General features: G+C 48.8%; 6 protein-coding genes and 1 non-coding gene across 7 annotated transcripts; 1 reads left to right on the top strand and 6 right to left on the bottom strand.

Annotated features, from left to right (window-relative positions):
• Positions 1-1,502: 1,502 nt before the first annotated feature.
• On the bottom strand, positions 1,503-2,765 carry EV420DRAFT_493956 (uncharacterized protein). The gene is made up of 7 exons (XM_060482366.1): positions 2,637-2,765; positions 2,520-2,589; positions 2,380-2,472; positions 2,317-2,322; positions 2,169-2,260; positions 1,949-2,113; positions 1,503-1,893 (listed from the first exon to the last, which is right to left on the bottom strand). Exons 2-7 carry the CDS (start codon positions 2,561-2,563, stop codon positions 1,712-1,714), a joined length of 582 nt encoding a protein of 193 aa, XP_060329755.1. The 5' UTR covers positions 2,564-2,589; positions 2,637-2,765; the 3' UTR covers positions 1,503-1,711.
• Positions 2,766-4,545: 1,780 nt separating this feature from the next.
• On the bottom strand, positions 4,546-5,467 carry EV420DRAFT_494849 (uncharacterized protein). The gene is made up of 3 exons (XM_060482367.1): positions 5,372-5,467; positions 4,718-5,311; positions 4,546-4,653 (listed from the first exon to the last, which is right to left on the bottom strand). The coding sequence occupies exons 2-3, from the start codon at positions 5,108-5,110 to the stop codon at positions 4,591-4,593; spliced, it is 456 nt and encodes a 151-aa protein (XP_060329754.1). The 5' UTR covers positions 5,111-5,311; positions 5,372-5,467; the 3' UTR covers positions 4,546-4,590.
• Positions 5,179-6,037, bottom strand: EV420DRAFT_1271502 (uncharacterized protein; the record flags this gene model as incomplete). Its single annotated transcript, XM_060467641.1, has 7 exons — positions 5,179-5,311; positions 5,372-5,441; positions 5,496-5,539; positions 5,596-5,647; positions 5,705-5,761; positions 5,820-5,861; positions 5,911-6,037. The coding sequence occupies 7 exons, from the start codon at positions 6,035-6,037 to the stop codon at positions 5,179-5,181; spliced, it is 525 nt and encodes a 174-aa protein (XP_060329753.1).
• A 1,538-nt stretch (positions 6,038-7,575) lies between these two features.
• EV420DRAFT_1643782 (uncharacterized protein) lies at positions 7,576-9,097 on the bottom strand (the record flags this gene model as incomplete). Its single annotated transcript, XM_060477555.1, has 9 exons — positions 7,576-7,712; positions 7,766-8,157; positions 8,213-8,218; positions 8,278-8,370; positions 8,552-8,599; positions 8,656-8,707; positions 8,762-8,818; positions 8,871-8,912; positions 8,962-9,097. The coding sequence occupies 9 exons, from the start codon at positions 9,095-9,097 to the stop codon at positions 7,576-7,578; spliced, it is 963 nt and encodes a 320-aa protein (XP_060329752.1).
• A 1,749-nt stretch (positions 9,098-10,846) lies between these two features.
• EV420DRAFT_493846 (uncharacterized protein) lies at positions 10,847-12,759 on the bottom strand. Its single transcript, XM_060482365.1, has 13 exons — positions 12,720-12,759; positions 12,619-12,656; positions 12,538-12,566; positions 12,406-12,473; positions 12,200-12,340; positions 12,109-12,150; positions 12,002-12,058; positions 11,896-11,947; positions 11,796-11,839; positions 11,672-11,741; positions 11,522-11,611; positions 11,457-11,462; positions 10,847-11,401 (listed from the first exon to the last, which is right to left on the bottom strand). Exons 5-13 carry the CDS (start codon positions 12,333-12,335, stop codon positions 11,008-11,010), a joined length of 891 nt encoding a protein of 296 aa, XP_060329751.1. The 5' UTR covers positions 12,336-12,340; positions 12,406-12,473; positions 12,538-12,566; positions 12,619-12,656; positions 12,720-12,759; the 3' UTR covers positions 10,847-11,007.
• Positions 12,760-13,966: 1,207 nt separating this feature from the next.
• On the bottom strand, positions 13,967-14,044 carry EV420DRAFT_t151. Its single transcript has one exon. It is a non-coding gene; the product is annotated as a tRNA-Arg (tRNA).
• A 9-nt stretch (positions 14,045-14,053) lies between these two features.
• EV420DRAFT_1548198 (uncharacterized protein) lies at positions 14,054-17,565 on the top strand. The gene is made up of 9 exons (XM_060473383.1): positions 14,054-14,625; positions 14,675-14,978; positions 15,034-15,065; positions 15,125-15,227; positions 15,259-15,480; positions 15,533-16,428; positions 16,454-16,529; positions 16,567-17,330; positions 17,353-17,565. Exons 1-9 carry the CDS (start codon positions 14,296-14,298, stop codon positions 17,449-17,451), a joined length of 2,826 nt encoding a protein of 941 aa, XP_060329750.1. The 5' UTR covers positions 14,054-14,295; the 3' UTR covers positions 17,452-17,565.
• Positions 17,566-17,575: the final 10 nt, after the last annotated feature.

Raw genomic sequence — 17,575 nt, 5'->3', positions numbered from 1 at the left:
GAGTATGGATTTATCTACAACGACCACCATCCGAATCGCCAACTGTTGGCACTCTAACAGTGGGAGGCTTGCAGTAGGAATAATACCTAATTGTTAGCTACAAGAGCTCCTAATGAGCTCCTTATATACTACGGAAAGTATCTAGAATATTCTACCTAAAGTACTAAATATATCTAAGTATCGTGACAAATGAGTAAGCCGAAGCTTCGGGAATCTTCTAGTACAAGCTTGAAGTTGCAAATCCCAACACCAATGAACCAAGCGAACCCAAAGGCGTTGGACCGCAGACAAGCCGGTGTGGTTTATGGATCAGTACCAGTACGCTACGTGTTTTTACTCCTAATATCTCGCCTCTGATCACTGGATAGTTGGCCTCTTTCTTCCTCAATAAACCTGCCCTACCCAGAGGTTGGGATTCTTGATTGGCCATGCATGTTTCTTCATCAAGATGCCATCGCTACGCTGGAGAGAGTACTATTCTACCTGGGTTCAGTGATGGGTGCTCGCCTAGCCAGCCTTTTTGATGTTACGCTGACGCCCCGTGGCCATCCCTACCCTAACATCAAGCACGCTATTCAAACGGACCTTTGCGCACTATGCACCTTCGCTCTACTTGGGAACGCTAAGCATCTTCACTCGATCAGGACCCCAACGCACACAAGCATGTACTCGGTTGGTGGTTCGCGCGACACGTGGAGATTGTCGGAACTGCTTGTGATCTGTTCCAGACAACTAGCCCACGGAGGGTGAGGTTAGGAAGGTCTATTTCCCAGGTAATATCGGGTATCTGTTTGTCAAGGATGGCAATGACCGCGACGAGTGTCCGGTGTTGCAGGAGCGCATCGATGGCTTCCATCTGATGGCAGTTCCAGTTCGGTAGGTGCATTGCTCATTTTCGTTTCATGCGTCACGGTCTAATATCATCCCAGTGCGTAAGAGCCGTGACGGTTCACAAAGACTATTATCTGCGAGCCGCAGGACAGCGTGTGCATGTTCGGGCGACAACGGCAACCACGATGTATTAGATGTGGGTCATCTTTGATGTTTTCCTTCAATGGCTCTGATTCTGTCCACGACGTAGATCCTAACGACGGAAGAGGTTATGGAGCCATCAAAGAAGACTGAAGATATCGATGTGAGGTGCAGAGGCGGAGCAGAAAAACCATGTCAAGACAACGTGGTTTGGCTACGAATGCTTCCTCCTGCAGTTGCCGTTCACCGATATGTTATTGAGAGGCTCGGACGTTGTCAGGATTTGGTGAGCAGCCTGTTGTTGAATTCGAAGTGGTATTAATGCTGTTTTCAGCAGACGCATCACAACCAGTGCCGTGTCGTCCTCTCAGCTCCGTTGCCTGATTTTCATGTTAGAAGAGAGTGCTGTGTCCACCAGCCACAATCGACTTCAGCAGCGCAAAAGATGAATCCAGAAAAAGCATGATAATGAAGCGGCAGCGAGTGACGATGGTGGCAGAAGGACGGAAAAGTGACTGACTAAGGTTTGAAGTCGGGCCGCATTTATCTGGCCTGATTTCGTCAATTATCGGATGTTGACTGTTGTAGTCTACGCGTCCTTCTTCTGCGGAATCTATGGTACTTGCTTATAAAACCGAACGCTCGAGTCTCGACTACGAAATCTCTTGAGTTCTCACAGTGACAATTTTAAAACCGTCTTTATCCGTTTATCGCGTGCAGCTCCCCCTTTGTCCCAGGCTCACTGGTCCGGCCAAATCATCCTCTTAAGGACCGCAAGACTAAGTCTATGCTGTATACACAGGTGGTTGTTCTCTCTGTCCTTTGTGCACGAGCAGTCTCTCTGCTGACTCAAAATTCGTAGTGAGCAATGGGCTTTCATTTTGAAGCATATTAACGGGGGACTGTTAAGCATGGATGGAGCTGAGAACCAATTTTGTTAACCTACGAATTAAGGATACAAGAAAGGTTACTGTACTGTGGCTGACAAAGGGACAGGGCGATGTTATCGAGTCCTTGGTAGCAGCTTGTCGCCGACGGTACGATAACCAGAGGAGGAAGACCGTGATGGCTCCTCCGAAGGCGATGCTCCCTATCACAATCCCAGTAATGATGCCCGCACCGAGTGGTTTAGATGAACTCTCTTTCGGCGTAGATTTTTTAAGTACTCGTAGCGGTAGAATAGGTCGTCGACGCACTGGATGTGTTCACAGTTGTCGATGCACAATGCGTGAAGGAGTTATTTCCATTGTAAGCATTGGTCGTTTCCATTCGTTTGCGGGTCCACGTACTACAGGTATAACATCAGAATGGAGAAGACTGTACTGACGATAAGAGTTAACATACTAAAACCTGGGGGCATAGAGTTTAGAATGGGGCTAACGATGATAGACAGTACTTCGGGCATACCATGATCCATCGTTCCAAAACAGTCCATCATAGAAATTATCGTGGATCTTCAGTTCGTTATTGCACACTGCCGTTTGTATGTCATTCGTCAACCTGAAGATCGTAAATCAAGTCTGCCCGTGAACGTAAATCAAGCATACGATTTATTCGTATTGGGGGAGCAGAACGAGTCCGATCCATGCATGAGATATTGCTGATATGTGCCGGGATCTTCCGGAAAAAATGAGGATTAACCAAGTTGAAACACATATACGCACCAGCGTCGATACCGTGGCTACTCCCTCTTCCTTGCTGGCATCTGTGCGAAGTTGAGAGACGGTCACCCTTGTAGCAAACGGAGATCACTCAGGTCAGACACAGCATACCAAGACCGAACGCGATTGAATTACAACAACAGTCAGCTATCGTCACGGAACAGATGAGCGGGCTTTCAAAATCAGATATCAGTCATACCGATTTGGCCGTTACATGTGTCTGGGGGAGTGTTGGGATTCAAGGCGCCCAATGTATCTGGAGAGAGATTGAATCAGATCGAACTGGTGGAGAATGGCAGAGTCCCACAGTTGCTATTACATATTTGGCGTAACCGTTCATATGTTCGACCTGATAAGAAGTTCAGTTCTAATAGAGAGTGGATGTAGATGCCATCTTACACGGCGTCTCTCCAACGACATTTGTGTACCAGTCTGATCCGCTATCTGCACATTGCGTATGGTCTTGCGCAAAGAGAGAAGGAACCAGAAACGAAAGGCCGAAGAGAATTTTGAGAAGTAAAGTTATTATATCCATACGACCTAGAAGAATGGAAGGCGGTGAAGAAATGGGACGTGATGGTGAGGAACGAGTTATGCTAAAACTTTCCCCTGAAATATTGACCAGTGATTGATGCAACAATCATGACGCGACACAAACATGACAATTCCCGTACAAAAAGGCTGCCGTGTAATGGGTCCAGAACTCGAGGACAAAGTGGTACGGATCGTTGCATACTACCCATGCCAAGTAGGTATCGAAGACACGAGAGCACAGTAGAAATCCTAGATGAAGTAAAAGCCGGAAACGGGAGCATACCTAATTTCAAATTATAAAATTATGAGACACTAGAGGGAAATGATAGGTACCAAGAAATGACGTAGCTAACGGTCCCTACTTGTAACCTGAAGCGATTCCTTGAAGTAAAATGCTCCAGCAGGGGGTTGCTAATATAAAATATGTATCTATCCCGAGACAATGAATGAAAATTGTGGTCATGCCAAAAAAAAAGGATGGACGCACCCCTCAGGTAGAGAGGAAACACAGGAAGTTCTCATATCCACAGTCCAGGCAACTGTCACATCTGCGTCAATTTGAAGGACATAGAAAGGAGCAGGACCCAGGAAGGAACTGCTCCGTCGGTAAACATTCCATTCCGATTGGAGCAAGGTGCTATGATTCCCTCCCTAACCACTTGCAGCCTAGGATATGTCACAGAACAAGGCTGAGATCCATCTGTTCGAGACTCAGATATCAGTAAGTCTGATGTTTACCTCGAGAAGAGGCAAAACAAAGCTTCAATGTTACCGGTCACATACGGTCAAGGGTTGGCATCAACGGGAACTTGACGGTTTCCGCCCAAGGACTGATTGATCAGGGCACTGTTATCTGAGATGGACCCTGGCATCAGAAGCGAACTCTACTAGGCTAGCTGACACGGCGCTCACGGTGGAGAGAATACGCGATCAGAACAATGGTGTTTCGTGGAGCGCCGTGTTCTTCATCAGCAACATAGAAAGATGAGTTCAATGTTGGTAACACAGCGAGGAGTGATGATGATCGGAAGAAGGGAAAGGGGCTAGCCGCAGGTTTGAAAGCCGAACCGAGTTTGTCGAGCTCGGTTGTGTCAATGACTTGTCATCTATTAGCTGTTCTACTAGTGTACTTATGGCCTTGCTCCTATGGAGTCGCGTAAACAACAATGCCTGTTTATCGAAGCAGACACTCAACTACAAAACCTGTATGTGCCCATGGTACACAGTCCACAGCCGATACGAAATTCTGGAACAAAACTTATCATCCATCCATATCGCACAACATCCCCCTTCGTCTCAGGCTCGCCGGGACCGACCAAAACATCCTCCGTAAGGATTTCCAGGCCGTTTTACTCTGTATACGGAGGGGGTAGTTCTCTCTGTCTTTTCCCCCCGAGTTGTGTCCCTGCTGACCCGAGACTCCTCATGAGCAGCGAGCTTCCATATCGGAACACAGTGGTGGAAGTATCGTTGGGCATGGATGAAGCTATAAACGCAACTCGTTAGTCTCAGAATTAAGGATCCGAGGAATATACTGTACTATGGCTGACAGGGAAAGGATGGGGAGACGTCTCCGAGTTTTCGATAACAGCATATCGTCGTCGGTGGTACCAGCACAACCAGAGGAGAAAAAGCGTGATCGCTCCTGCTCCTGCGATACTTCCTACCACGATCCCTGCTATAGCCCCCGCATTGAGAGATTTTGATGACCTTTCTTTTTGTGTAGATGTGGAAGTTGAAGTGGCACTCGCAGCGGCAGAATCCGTGCTCGACTGTGCAAGCAACGTCGACGGGGAAAGTAGGGTCGATTTTGAAGACGACGTCGACTGAGAGGGTAGACTACTGGTTGCGTTTAGGGTTGTCGATGCGCAATGAGTGAAGGAGTTATTTCCATCAGCAGCGTTGGCCTTCTCCATTGATTCCCGAGTGAACGTACTACCCATTTAACGTCAGAATAGAGGAAACTACGTTGGAGATCAATACAACATACTAGAACCTGTGAGCGCAAGATTCAGACTATGTCCTCGAACCAATGCAATGGAACCCTAACATACCATGATCCATCGCCCCAAAATACGCCATAGAGGGTATGATGGATCTTTATGTCATTGTTGCACACCGCTGTTTGTATGTCATTCGTGAATCTGAAGATCACAGATTAGATACCTCCCATAGATGATGCCACGAACATGAATACTGCATACGATCTGTTAGTATTGGGGGTGCAGAACGAGTTTGTTCCGTGCATTAGATATAGCTGATATGCGCCGACGCCTTCCAGTATGGGAGGTGATGATCAGCCATATTGAGTGAAATACACACACGCACCGGCGTCGATGCCGTTGCCACTGGACCCTATACCTTGTTGGCATCTATACAAAGTTGACACTCGGTCACCTTATTCTTTAAGCAAACGGGGATCACTCACGTCAGACACAGCATACTAAGACCGAACGCGATCGAATTGCAACAACAGTCAGCTGTCGTCGCGGAACAGATGAGCGTAGTCCAGTAACTTCAGAGATGGGTCGCCATACCAACTTGGTCGTCGCATGTATCCGGAGGAGTCTTGGGATTCAAGGCGCCCACGGCATCTGGAGATAGAGATAGAGATTAGATACATCTCGAACTGACGAAGAACAGTAGTCCTACAATTGCTATTGCATATCTTGCGTAACCGTTCATACGTTCGGCCTGGGAAGCGTTCAGTTCTAATCAAGAGTGGACGTAGAAGCAGTCTTACACGGTGTCTCCCCTGTGACACTCGTATACCAGTCTGATCCGTTATCTACGCACTGCGTATGGTTTTGCGCCAAGAGGTGAGGAACAAGAAAAGAGAAGCTGAAGAGAAATTTAAGGAGAGCGGTCATTGTATTCATGCGAGCTGGGGGAACGGACGTGGTTAAGAGATGGAAAGTGGTAGTATGTTACAAGATATACCAAGATCATCTTCGGCATGATCAGTGCCCTACATGCCGGCGATAGATGCAACAATCACGATATGATCTCTCTGATGACCTGAACGGTGCTCCAATTGTAGAAAAAGGATTGCCGATGGAAAGCATGGGTCGATCCTGACTTAATGAATAAGAATTGTGACGATGGTAGCAAGTCAGGACGAAAGAAGCGGACGAACGCAAGGAGAGAAGGGACATGAAGTTTTCATGCCCAAATAATCGTTACAGGTAATAACTGCAGTCCCAAATACAGTGTTCCTGGCTACGAGGCGTCAAAGTGCCGTGCTTCTCCTCTAAAGCCCTAACTACTGGTATCCCGAGAAGTACGAGATACAGTATGTGGGCATGGAAAATGATGAGATCAATCTTTCTCGTTGATCAGTACGACGTTGACTTTGAGAAGAGACAATACAAACTTCGAGACAGTTGATCCTCGCACACAATGGCTCCAGTCCATAGTCGGGAAAGTTTGACGGTCTCAACCAAGGACTGTTTGATTATGATGTTAGAATTACCTTTACCTCAAACCATCGAATCACCGCCAAACTAAGTGGTTGAACTGAGGGAGAACCATCAAGTTCATCCTATCAAGAGTTACGACTCAGCACCATACAAATGAGCTTGAAGGAGCTCAAACTATGACAGCGGCTGCAGAGGAAACTCGCGGATAATGTGTCGAACAATGAAAGTGGTCATTGATGATGATGCCAGTAGGAACGAAGAAGGGAATGGATCTGAATTTCGGGATACACAGGACTCCTCGTAATACAGCACTCACAGTGGAGGGCATACGTGGTCCGGGGGGAACGGAATATCAGAGCGCCTTGTTCTTCATTAGCAATGCGGAAGGACGACTCCAGTAAAACACGTTGCTTAGGCGGGAAGAAGTGATGATGATGGTAGGAAGAAGGGAAAAGGGACCGGCCGGAAGTTTGACAGCCGAGCCGAGTTTGTCGAGACCGATTTCGTCGATGAGCCTTTACCATCTGTTCAACATCTGTTTGCGGTTCTAGTAATCTACTCATCGTCTTGTTTCTATGGTGTCATGTAAACCATAATACTAATCTATCAAAGCAAACACTCAACTGCGAAATCTATTACTAGAATCGTGGGGCCGTTGAACGTTCTCAAAACGAAGTGAGTGGCAGTAATGGGTTACATCTTTGGCAAACACGACATGGGGACCAACTACGAAATTCACAGCCTTATATACTAGAAATCCCTGAAGAAATAAGCAAACACGTTAGTAAATCCATACGAGAACTCGAAGGGCGACTTGAGGGCGACTGCCTGTCAGTACCATAAGAAGTTCGAAATCTCCCAAAATCTGTACCTGCTCATGGTACAGAATCTATAGTCAACAGAAAATTCTGGGATAACTCCTTCCATCATCCATCATCCCACTCATCGGATCCGACCAAAATATCCTCTCTAAGGACCGACAGCCAAGTCTATTCGGTATAATCAGGCGGTAGTTCTCTCTGTCGTTTCTCCCCGAACCGTCTCTCTCCTGGGACGAGACTCCTCGTGGACGGTGGGCTTCGATACGGGAGTAGAGTGGTGGAAGTATTGTCGGGAACGGATGGAGCTGTTAACTATTTCATTAGTCTCAGAACTAGGGATCTGAGGAGTATACTGTACTGTGGCCGACAGGGAAGGGATGTGGCGAGGTCTCCGAGTCTTCGATAACAGCATATCGTCGGCGGTACCAGCACAACCAGAGGAGAGAAAGCGTGATCGCTCCTGCTCCTGCGATGCTTCCTACCACGATCCCTGCTATAGCCCCCGCACTCAGAGATTTTGATGACCTTTCTTTCTGTATAGATGTGGAAGCTGGAGTGGCACTCGCAGCGGCAGAATCCGTGCTCGACTGTGAAAGCAATGTCGACAGGGAAAGTGTGGTCGTTTTCGAAATCGACGTCGACTGAGACTGTGAACTACTGGTTCCGTTTAAGGTCGTTGATGCGCAATGCGTGAAAGAATTATTTGCATCAGCAGCATTGGTCTTTTCCATAAATTCGCGGGACCACGTACTACCGGTTTGGCGTCAGAATGGAGGAAGCTACGTTGAAGATAGATCCAACGTACTAGAACCTGTGCGTGTAGGATTTAGACTATGTTTTCTAGCCAACTATGACGGAGTCCTTGCGTACCACGATCCATCGCTCCAAAACACCCGGTCATAGAAATTGTCGTGGATCTTCAGTTCATTGTTGCACACTGCCGTTTGTATGTCATTCGTAAATCTGAAGATCACAGTTTAGATGCCTCCCATAGATAATACCGCGAACGTGAATATTCCATACGATTTGTTAGTATTGGGGGTGCAGAACGAGTTTGTTCCATGCATAAGATATTGTTCATAAGTACCCTCGGCCTTCCGGCATTGAAGGTGAGGATCAACCGTATTGAGCAAAACGCACATACGCACCAGCGTCGATGCCGTTGCCACTGGACCCTATTCCTCGCTGGCATCTATACAAAGCTGAAACTCGGCCGCCCTTTTCTTTGAGCAAACGGAGATCACTCACGTCAAACACAGCATACTAAGGCCGAACGCGATTGAATTGCAACAACAGTCAGCTATGGTCGCAGAACAGATGAGCGGGGTCTAGTAACTTCAGAGATAGGCCGTACCAACTTGGTCGTCGCATGTATCCGGAGGAGTCTTGGGACCCAAGGCCCCCAAGACATCTGGAGAAAGAAATTTAACACAAATCGAACTGACGAAGAACAGCAGTCCTACAATTGCTATTGCATATCTTGCGTAACCGTTCATATGTCCGGCCTGGGAAGCATTCAGTTCTAATCAAGAGTAGACGTAGACGCAGTCTTACATGGTGTCTCCCCTGTGACACTCGTATACCAGTCTGATCCGCTATCTACGCACTGAGTATGGTCTTGCGCCAAGAGGTAAGGAACAAGAAATGAGAGGCCGAAGAGAACCTTGAGGGGGGCCGTCGTTGTATTCATGGGAGCTGGGGGGAAGGTAGGTAGTTAACAGATGGAAAGTGGAAGTGCGTTGCGAGATATACCAAGATCATCCTCGGCATGATTAGTGACCTACATGCCGATGATGGATGCAACGATCACGGCACTTGATCCCTCTGATTACTTCAAAGGTGTTCCAATTTTACAAGAAGGGATCGCTGACGCAAAGCATGAGTCGATCCTGAGATAATGAATAAGAATTGTGAAGATAGCGAGTCAGGACAAGAGAAACGTGGACGAACGCAAGGGGAGAGGGAGCATGAAGTTTCCGTACCTAGACAACCATCATATCCACGTCGATTTGAAGGTTATTAGACGGAACAGCCCCTTTGACGGTAATCACCCCAGTCTTAAATACAGTAGACCTTGTTACAACGCGTCAAAGTGCCGTGCTTCTCCTCTAAAGCTCTAACTACTGCGTGGGCATGGCCAATGATAAGGTCAATCTATCACATCGATCAGTACGGTATTGGCTTCGAGATGAGGCGATACACACTTCGAAACAGTTGATCCTCGCAATAGCTCCAGTCCAGAGTTGGGAGAGTTTAACTGTCTCAGCCAAAGATGGTATAATTACGGCTTTGATCGTATGTTCGTTCCTATACGAGTTCGGGTGCAACGGCTCTCCAAAAAATGATCCGTACAGCCATTTATTGAGTTCAATACGAGGTGATGAACTCCTTGGTGTCGAAGGCGACGTGACAACGCTAGTCGGAGTGAGATGAAATAGCGATGGCGTAAAAAGCTTCTTCCATCTAGGCGCGCCAACGTTAGTATCGCTTTCCCGCCTCCAGTTTCATCCCTCATATCCCGCAGCCCCGAATTCCTCTCTGTCGGGTTGTCGTCATCAAGCGAAACAGTATCCTGCATGAATCGCGTGTGTTTCCCATGCATTCTCGGTATTCAGGAATTCCACCACAATTCACATTTCATATGTGATGAAAGAGAGCCGGCGATACTGAATGTGAAGGAAATTTTGGAGCATATGCTGGGCGTGGCGATTACCGAGCATTGGTAGGCGAGAAGAGGCATCATAGCGTAAACATCTCGTGCAGGCACCATCAGTGCGCGCCGGGCGGGACCTATTGAGAAATGTTAAAATCAGTCATTAAGGACGAAGAAAGGAATTCATCGTACCTCGAAACACCATACAAACGAGCTCGAAGCAGAAAGTATAATAACCCAAGATAGTTGTAAAGGAAACTGCGGATAAGGCGCCGAACAGTCGAGTGATCATCGATGATGGATGCCAGTAGGAACGAAGAAGGGTTGAATGGACCTGAATTTCTGGACGTATACAGGACTCGTAACGCAGCACTCGCGGCGGAGAGCGTACGTGGTCCGGGGAGAACGGAATGGAAGGACGAATCCAGTAAAACATGTTGGTAAGGCGGCGGGAAGTGATGATGGTAGGAAGAAGGGGAAAGAACCGGCCGGAAGTTTGAAAGCCGAACTGAATTTGTCGAGCTCGGTTTCGTCAATGGATTACCATCTATTAGCGGTTCTAGCACCCCACTCATCGTCTTGCTTCTATGGTGTCACGTAAACAATAATGCTCATTTATCAAAGCAAACACTCAACTGCGAAATCTGCACGTGCTCACGGTACAGAGTCTACAGCCATTGCCAGCACAAAATTCTAGAACAAGACTTGTCATCCTTCCATCATCCATCATCCCAGGCTCATCGGATCTGACCAAAAATCCCCCCCAAGGACCGACAGCCAAGTCTATTCTGTATAATCAGGCGGTAGTTCTCTCTGTCGTTTCCCCCCGAGCCGTCTTTCTCCCGATACGAGACTTCTCGTGAACAGTGGGCCTCCATTTTTGGGCCCAGTGGTAGAAGTACTGTTGGGCATGGATTGAGCTGTAAACCGTTTCGTTAGTCTGACAATTAAAGATCCGAGGAATGTACTGTACTAAAGGGACGGGGCGTCGTGTCCGAGTCCTCGATAACAGGTTGTCCGCGTCGGCGGTACCAGCATGACCAGAGGAGGAAGAGCGTGATTACTCCTGCTAATATGATACCTCCAACCACTATCCCAGCTATGGCACCCGCACCAAGTGTGTTCGATGAGCTGTTTCTCTGGGAGGAGGTGGAAGTTGAGGTGGCACTCGTGGTGGTGGAATCCGTAAGAGATGTCATGCTCGACTGGGCCGATTGTGAAGACGTCATCGATTGAGATAGTAGACTACTGGTTGCGTTCAGATATGTTGATGCGCAATGAGTGAAGGAATTATTTCCATCAGCAGCGTTGGCCTTCTCCATTGATTCCCGAGTGAACGTACTACCCGTTTAACGTCAGAATAGAGGAAACTACGTTTGAGATCAATACAACATACTAGAACCTGTGAGCGCAAGATTCAGACTATGTCCTCGGACCAAATGCAATAGAACTCTAACATACCACGCTCCAGTGTCCCAAAATACATCATAGAGAGTATTATGGATCTTTATGTCATTGTTGCACACCGCTGCTTGTATGTCATTCGGCAATCTGGAGATCACAGATTAGATGCCTCCCATAGATAATGCCGTGAACGTGAATACTACATACGATCTGTTAGTATTTGGTGCGCAGAACGAATTTGTTCCATGCATAAGATATAGCTGGTACGCGCCGACGCCTTCCAGTACTGAAGGTGAGGATCAGCCATATTGAGTGAAACGCACACACGCACCGGCGTCGATGCCGTTGCCACTGGACCCTATTCCTTGCTGGCATCTATGCAAAGATGAGACTCGGTCGTCTTTTTCTGGGAGCGAACGGGGATCACTCACGTCAGACACAGCATACTAAGCCCCCACGCGATTGAATTGCAACAACAGTCGGCTATGGTCACGGAACAGATGAGCGGGGTCTAGTAACTTCAGAGATGAGCCATACCAACTTGGTCGTTGCATGTATCGGGAGGAATGCTGGGACCCAAGGCTCCCAAGACATCTAGAGAGAAATTTAATACAAATCGAACTGACGAAGAACAGCAGTCCTACAATTGCTATTGCATATCTTGCGTAACCGTTCATATGTTCGGCCTAGGAAGCGTTCAGTTCTAATCAAGAGTGGACGTAGAAGCAGTCTTACACGGCGTCTCCCCTGTGACACCCGTATACCAGTCTGATCCGTTATCTACGCACTGCGTATGGTTTTGCGCCAAGAGGTGAGGAACGAGAAAAGAGAGGCTGAAGAGAAATTTGAGGAGAGCGGTCATTGTATTCATGCGAGCTGGGGGAAAGTAAGGTAGTCAAGATATAGAGCATGGTCGCTTGTAAGGCTGTAACAAGATATACCAAAATCTTCCGCCGCATGATCAGCAGCTGTACATGCCAGCGATGGATGCAACGATCACGATGCGATCCTGAGATAATGAATTATAAATTTAATTGAGCATGGCGAGTCATGAGGAAAGAAAATTGACTAACGCAAGGAGGCGACGCGAGATTTCGAGCTTCTCATGACATTGACAGTCAGTCGCCGTTCAAGGCCTCGTATAATTCACTTACGTGTTGTTTACTTCCGCGGGAATTTCTAGTATATAAGACTGGATTTCGTAGTTAGTCCCATCTCGCATTTGCCAAAGATGTAACCCGTTTTTGCCACTCACTTCGTTTGAGAATAGCCCCACGATTCTAACAGGCGAAGTTTTCATAACCATCGCCTCTGCGTCGAATTGAAGATCATGCGAGAGACCAACTCCTTCGACAGCAACTAAGTTACAAGGCGTAAAAGTGCCGTAATTCTCCTCTAAAGCCGCCACTACCGATATCCCAGGAAGCGCGAGATACAGCATGTGGGCATGGACAATGATGAGATCATCTGTCTCACTGATTAGTCCAGCATCAACTTTGGGAAGAGGCAGATGGAACCTTCGAAATCACTGATCGTCGCACACAATGACGACGGTCCGTACTTGAAAAAGTTGACGGTCTCGGCCAAGGACTGATTGATGACAACTTGGTTGATCCATCATTACGGAGATGTAGACCTCGGCGTTTTCATCTCGCCTCGTACGAATTGCGACCAGGTCGTAGTCATTTGGGCGCCCAAAAGCAAGGTGATAGATTCCTTCGTGTCGGAACGATGGTATATCAAGAAGACGCGACAGCTCCAACTGGAGTAAGATGACACAAGGATGGCGTTCCTCCATCTCAGCGGCTTCGCGCAACCGCCTACCTCCAGTTTTGTCACTAGTTCCTTGTTCCTCACACTTGCTCCCTATCGTATCACAGTTTGTCCGTCCTGTGTGGACACTGTCGGTTATGAGTGGCTCCACGACTTTTCATGTTCCACACGCTATGCAGGAGAAGGCTGATGATACCGAATGCACGGCAGATAAGTTGAGCGTATATACAACCATTACGGTTCCGATTTGAGGAGTCTTTTAGGAAGCCCTAAGATCAGCTAACACAGATGAGGAAAGGGATTTACTTGCCTTGAACGACCGAACGATCCCCACCTTTTTCAGACTAAGTGATTGAACTGGGGAACGAACTATCAAGGAAACGCCGACAGGTGGCCCGTCCTATGGGTAGAGGATGTGGATACCTTCATCAGTACCGTGAATCTGAACTTGAGGTAGCATGCATAAATAATTGTGCGGAAACCGCGCGGACGGGGCGCCAAGCAATGATCACTATGATGATAGTAACTAGGAAAACAGGAACGGATCTGGATTCCGGAGTACTTATACCGGCATCTCGGACCGATAAGGTTGTCGACGGACGAACAGCGTTGGGAAAGAGCGACAAAATATCCCGCTTCTCCTAGCAGGACTTGGGTCTGCTGATGTGCGTCTCAGCCCTAGACTACGAGAACTAAGTAGTCTATAAAAGAAAAGCAATACCCTAACACTGACCGAGACAGGGGTCGAACCTGTAATCTCCTGATAACACTTCGTAGTCAGACGCGTTGCCATTACGCCACACGGCCATAGCATTTTGTCTTACAATGGAACTCACATCGCGGATCCAAATGTTCAAACCTTAAGATGCTCGCATCAAACCCACCACAAACGCCGCCGCCGCACTTCAAAAGCATACAGCCCACTCAGCGATGAAACCCCCAAAAGTCCGATTATCCGCGCGTCCTCGCCCCCGGAACTGTCAGTGGATGGGCTTGTTCATCCACTTCCGCAATGTTAAAATGACACGTCTCGGAGGTGGAGTAGTCCAACGATACCCATGTCTTTTGTACGACCCAAATTCAATCTCGGATACGAGCCCCGCGTTACAGAGGGTGTGAGGACTCTCCCTCAGGCTATCGAGTACAATGCACGGTTTAACGGCGACAGGGTGTTCGCGCTGCAATTGCATCCTCAATCACACGATAGTGATGAGCTAGGGAGGAAGATTACCTTTGGGGATCTCGCACACGGTGTGGACGTGGCGGCCAAATGGCTAGTCGAGCATGGAGTGGGCAGTGGCGAAGAGAAGGGAGGAATTGCGGTCCTCATGGGAAGCGACGTGGGGTTGTTCATTTGGGTAGCAGCGGGTATGAGAGTCGGGGTACCTGTGAGTCGCCATTTCACTCATCTTCTTCCTTTCTTCACCTCGATTCTAGGTCCTCCTTCTTTCTGCACGACTAACGCCCGTCGCAATCAACCACCTCCTCTCCAAAACAGAGCCCAACCCCAAACTCGTGCTCACATCACCTGTCACATCCCGGCTTACTCCTTCTCCTGCCCCCGATACGCCAATATGGATAGAAGCCCCAACATACACGGAACTCCTCTCAAAAACGTCAGCGCCCAGCATCGCTCTACCGCCCCATCCCCCATCTAACACCACTGAACGCACCTGCCATCATCCTCCATTCTTCTGGAACAACAGGCCTTCCGAAACCCATCTATCACGCTCACGGATACGTCCTTGGATACGGACAGGACCATCTTTTGACGCCCGAACATGTCGAGGCACTAGGATGGAACGTGTCGACATTGCCTCTATATCATGTACGTACGATCCGCGAAAGGTTACACGTTTACTGAGATGTTTTAGGGCTTTGGATTAGTTGGCTCCCATGCTTTCCCTTAGTATCGGACTACCTTTCGTGCTTCCTGGTGCTGGCACGATACCGACTGGAAGGGGACAATTGAAGGTTCTGGATGCACTCTGTGTGAACGGGCATACGAATGGACGTCAAAGTGAACGGATCGAATGGCCACTTGAATGGAACGGCACATTCGATCCTCAATCGCGTTGGTTTGATGCTCTCCGTCCCCTCAGTTGTCGAAGACCTCCTTACGATACCTGGTGGCGTCGACGCGCTGAAACGTCTCGATGTGCTCGCAGTAGGGGGTGCGCCGTTGAAGGAAGTAACAGGCGAAGAGCTGGTGCACCGAGGAGTTAAACTTCTCAATCATTGGGGTAAGTAATTGCTTGATCTTTCCTTCTTCATTGACTTGACTCTTTGCAATAGGCGCGACGGAAATCGGAGCCATCGCTGTCATACAACACGTCCCTGCCAACTATGACTGGCACTACCTCATCCCACGACAGGACATCCCGCTGACGTTTACTCCTCTTGGTGAGGGCATGTACCGATTAAGCGGTCGGGCACCAGGCTGGGAGGAGGACTATGTCGTGCAAGACCATCTAGTTGGTAACCCAGTCAAGGAAAACCAGTACCGTATCCTTGGTCGGAGCGATGACCTCGTCGTTCTCGCCAACGGGGAGAAGGTCCGCCCAAGTGGCATGGAACAAGCGCTGGGAGAGTGCCCTGGAGTACGGGGCGTCTTGTTATTTGGACAAGGCAGGGAGGGGTGTGGCATCCTCGTTGAAGTTGAGGGCGAACTGCCAGCAGACTTTGGGGCTTTCCTCGACAAAGCAAACGAGCTGGCTGACAAGCATGCCAAGGTGCAGAAGGAGATGGTGATTTTTATTAGCCCCGGTGAGCTGGTGAGGACGGATAAGGGAAGTATCGCGAGGAAGGCGAGCTGGGAGAAGTGGGAGAAGGAAATTGCGAAGAGTTACGAAGACGCCGAGCAGGAAGAGGAGCCGATTATGGATGCGGATGCGGGTGTATGGGTCGCTCGGGTGCTCAAGGAGGTCCTGGGGTATGACATTCCCGAAGCGAAAGACTTCTTTGAGTGTGGAATGGACTCGCTGCAGGCTGCAAGGATACGGAGGAGAATTGGACGTTCGTTGAAGGCTGACCTCGAGACCGATTTTGTGTATCGGCATTCGACGGCGAGGAGGTTGGTGTCGGCAATAGAGGAAGTGAGGGCAGGTAGGTATGTTTCTGAAGGGGTGGGGAGAGAAGAAAAAATGCGGAAGATGTTGGAGAAATACCGTGCTGAAATGCTTGGAAGCAAGGTGGTCCTGCTCACTGGATCAACAGGAAGCTTGGGATGTTTCCTCCTTGCGAGATTGGCCTAGAGATCCAGAGGTCAAACGCGTTGTGTGCATTAACCGTCGTGGAGGGCGAGAAAGGCAGGAAGCCGAGATGCAAAGACGAGGGCGCTGGCGTCATCGACTGGTACAAGATCCATATGCTCGAAATTCCCGATCTCGGCGACGTCGACGGCCAGCTAGATGGTGTCGACGACGTAACACACATCATCCACAACGCGTGGCCGGTCAACTTTTCCCGAGGCTTGGACAGTTTCGAGGGACATGTTCGGGGGCTCGTCAACTTGGTCAAGATAGCTCGGAAGTCATCAGCGAAGGACGTACGCGTCCTGTTCGCCTCGTCGATTGCTGTTGTCGGTCGTTATCCCTCACAACCGGTACCAGAACAACCTGTCCCGCCGGAATCGACGGCTGAGTTTGGGTATCCCGAGGCCAAGTGGGTGTGTGAAGAGCTATTGCTCTCACTTGAAGGGAAAGTCCGAGGGAGCTCGGTGAGGATTGGACAGATGACTGGAGCAGAGGGTGCTGGCGCTTGGAATGAGACCGAGCATTTCCCTGTTGTGGTTGGTGCGAGCAAGGCTGTTGGAGCCCTTCCTAGGCTAGAGGGAACGCTCTCTTGGCTGCCCGTCAACCGTGCCGGACAGATCGTGGTCGAGCTCTTGTTTTCCGACCGATTCAAGCCGATATACCACATGGAGAACCCTGCTCGGCAGGAGTGGACGGCTGTTATCGATAATCTGGCGGATATCCTCGGGATACCAGTTGTGGGTTACGCAGAGTGGCTTGAGCGAGTTAGAGGTAACGAGCAGGTGAACAAGCTCATTGGGTTTTTGGAACGAGATTTCGAGCGGATGGCCAGTGGTGGGGTAGTGCTTGGGACGGAAGAAGCGAGGAAAAGATTCAAGGGGAATGAGAGAATCCGGTGTTGTTGGACGGAAGGAAGTCGAAGAGTACGTTAATTACTGGAGGCGAGTGGGCGTGCTTTGATGGAACCTCGCTCCATGTAATTGAATATGTATTTAAATATCATAGACTGTATGGGCCATCATAAAATGTATTCCCCTTGAAGGAACGACGCGGAAAAATCATCAGCCTCAATGAAGACACTACG

This window comes from Desarmillaria tabescens, assembly GCF_030435595.1.
Source record: "Desarmillaria tabescens strain CCBAS 213 chromosome Unknown EV420scaffold_21, whole genome shotgun sequence".
NCBI lineage: Eukaryota > Fungi > Basidiomycota > Agaricomycetes > Agaricales > Physalacriaceae > Desarmillaria > Desarmillaria tabescens.
Note: the sequence above shows the minus strand (reverse complement) of the source record. Positions and strands in the feature narration are given on the sequence as shown.